The following is a 2,204-nucleotide window of genomic DNA, read 5'->3' as shown; positions in this document are numbered from 1 at the left end:
AAAAAAAAAAAAAAAAAGAAGTCCATGATCGTCATGTGGATGGTAATACATAAAGACGGATAATTTTCTCCTTTTTTTACTACTATATCAATCATGATTAACCATTTTGAATCCTGAAATTAAATTTCTGTTTGTGTTCTTCCACATGTCACATAAATTAGTTTGGGTTTCTCCCAAAATAACGAGGTTATGAAAAGAAAGCTGTCATCATTTTTATTATAATAATTAAACATTATATATTCACTAAATAAAACAAATTATAGCTCTCAAAACACATTACTCCCATAGATTTACATTGAAATTTAAGAACATGGTCTGCATATACAACATCTATATACATATATATAACTCTAGATATGTATAAACATCAACTAAGGGGAGATCTAAAAATACTATATTTGGAGGATCACCATGGAACAAAACGATCCATGAGAAGACATACAGTGAGCTCAGACATAGTTGTATCCTTCTCTCTTACATTTTGAGCAACTCCTCTTTCTTCTTCTCCTCCTTGTTGTTTGGACACAATAGAAGATGTACTCTTCTTGCTTTGCATCAACGTGTTTCTATGGTTTATCTTCTCACCCAGCTTTTTCATCTCTCCAACCCAAACCTCCATAGCTTTTGACATTTTTCGTTGATCCCAGTATGAAATTGTGAACAAGACAGACGCTTTGAGCTTTATGTAGATAATGAAAAGGGGGCTTTCTAGTCTTTTGACATAAAAACCATGCCAAGTTTGATGGGTTTTCATATAATTGTACGTTCTTGATCAAAAAGGGAGAAAAAGTAGACATCTTGGTGGTGGTGGGGTTTACACTTGGACAGCATCCAATAATACAAAGTCAAGAAGAGTTGTCTTTTTGCGATATGTACACCCCTTCCAATATTGCAAGTCAAGAAGAGTTGTCTTTTTGAGATATGTATTCATCTAATAGCCCGGCCAAATCATCTTGAATTTTCCAAGTTATGCAAATAAAAGACGTTTAATCACTGACCAAAAGAAAAAGCAAAACAAACGACACATTTCAAGTGAATGTTTAATAGATATTAACAGTTTGCTCACAGATTTCAGCAACAGACCTTAGCAACAGACCTTAGATGTGACAGCAAATTTTTAGGTTGCTGGTTAATTGGATTCCGGCAGGTCGGATTTTTTAGCTAATTTACTCCTAATGGTAAAACTATCTGTTTGCTGATTATGTTTCTTTCAGGTGTGACGTGTCATTAATCGATAATATGTTTCTATTTCTTAAGAATAAGATGGTAATACAAAATGAAAATCGAGATGATTCGTTGCAATTGGATATGGTCTGGCCCAAGCCTAATGTTCTTCTTATCTTATTCCATTATTACTTTTTTCTTTGAACCCCACTTGGTACTAGTTAGGTTGGTGAATGATTGTTATCTGAGTTGGATACTTATCTCTTATTATCCATTTCTTCGTGGTTCCTTTTGTCATATAGTTGTTACCATTACACGTTTGATTAGTTGAAAAATAGTTTGATACGTTTTGAAACTGAAGTCGCAAATATCAATGTTTGGTTCAAAGAATAATTGTGAGTGTTCATACTTTGTTATTTTGAATCTGATACTAAATATGCAAACTGTTCCCAGTAATCACCAAACCCAAACTGTACACACAAGAGGGAGATTGGAGTTTAACGTCGTGCTGCTTCATCTGAAAGGTTAGGAGCAAATCTGAGCCCTATCAAAAGAAGCCCCGAGAAGTTTTCTTATCATATGTCATTCACCCTGTTCAGCTGATGATTTCAAGACCTTTAGTTCGCGTTTAGTAAGCTGAAAGTGGTAGCAACATATGAACATGTACTCAGTCTTTCACACCCCAAAATGGATCTGAAGAGAACTTTCTTTATTACAAGTGGATCTGAAGAGACCTTCTAGCTTATTTACCGTACTAGGGGAATTGTGTAGCGACCGTGTTCCGAAGATCGATGTTAGGATGATCTGAGGACTGACTGGTCGGACTGTGAGAACGTTCTGAATGGATTGGATGATGCTAGAAAGAGCTGATCAGAGTTGGAAGGACTTTCCGTGGGTGGATGGGAGAACTTGGATCGGCGCCTGATTAGTAGCGACTAGAGCGAAACCATGAACCCGATTAAAGCTAGGAACGGATCTGTTTTTGAGCCAGACAAAGCTCCATCAGTCGGTCTTACGCTCGGTTTATTGGACCAGCCGTT

At 36.3% G+C, this 2,204-nt stretch overlaps 1 protein-coding gene across 1 annotated transcript; it reads right to left on the bottom strand.

Annotated features, from left to right (window-relative positions):
• Positions 1 to 190: 190 nt before the first annotated feature.
• On the bottom strand, positions 191 to 725 carry LOC106331916. The gene has a single exon (XM_013770351.1). It carries the CDS (start codon positions 629 to 631, stop codon positions 407 to 409), a length of 225 nt encoding a protein of 74 aa, XP_013625805.1. The 5' UTR covers positions 632 to 725; the 3' UTR covers positions 191 to 406.
• Positions 726 to 2,204: the final 1,479 nt, after the last annotated feature.

The sequence above is a fragment of the Brassica oleracea genome, chromosome C3 (genome assembly GCF_000695525.1).
Source record: "Brassica oleracea var. oleracea cultivar TO1000 chromosome C3, BOL, whole genome shotgun sequence".
Taxonomy (NCBI): domain Eukaryota; kingdom Viridiplantae; phylum Streptophyta; class Magnoliopsida; order Brassicales; family Brassicaceae; genus Brassica; species Brassica oleracea.
This window is presented reverse-complemented; position numbering and strand designations above follow the sequence as displayed.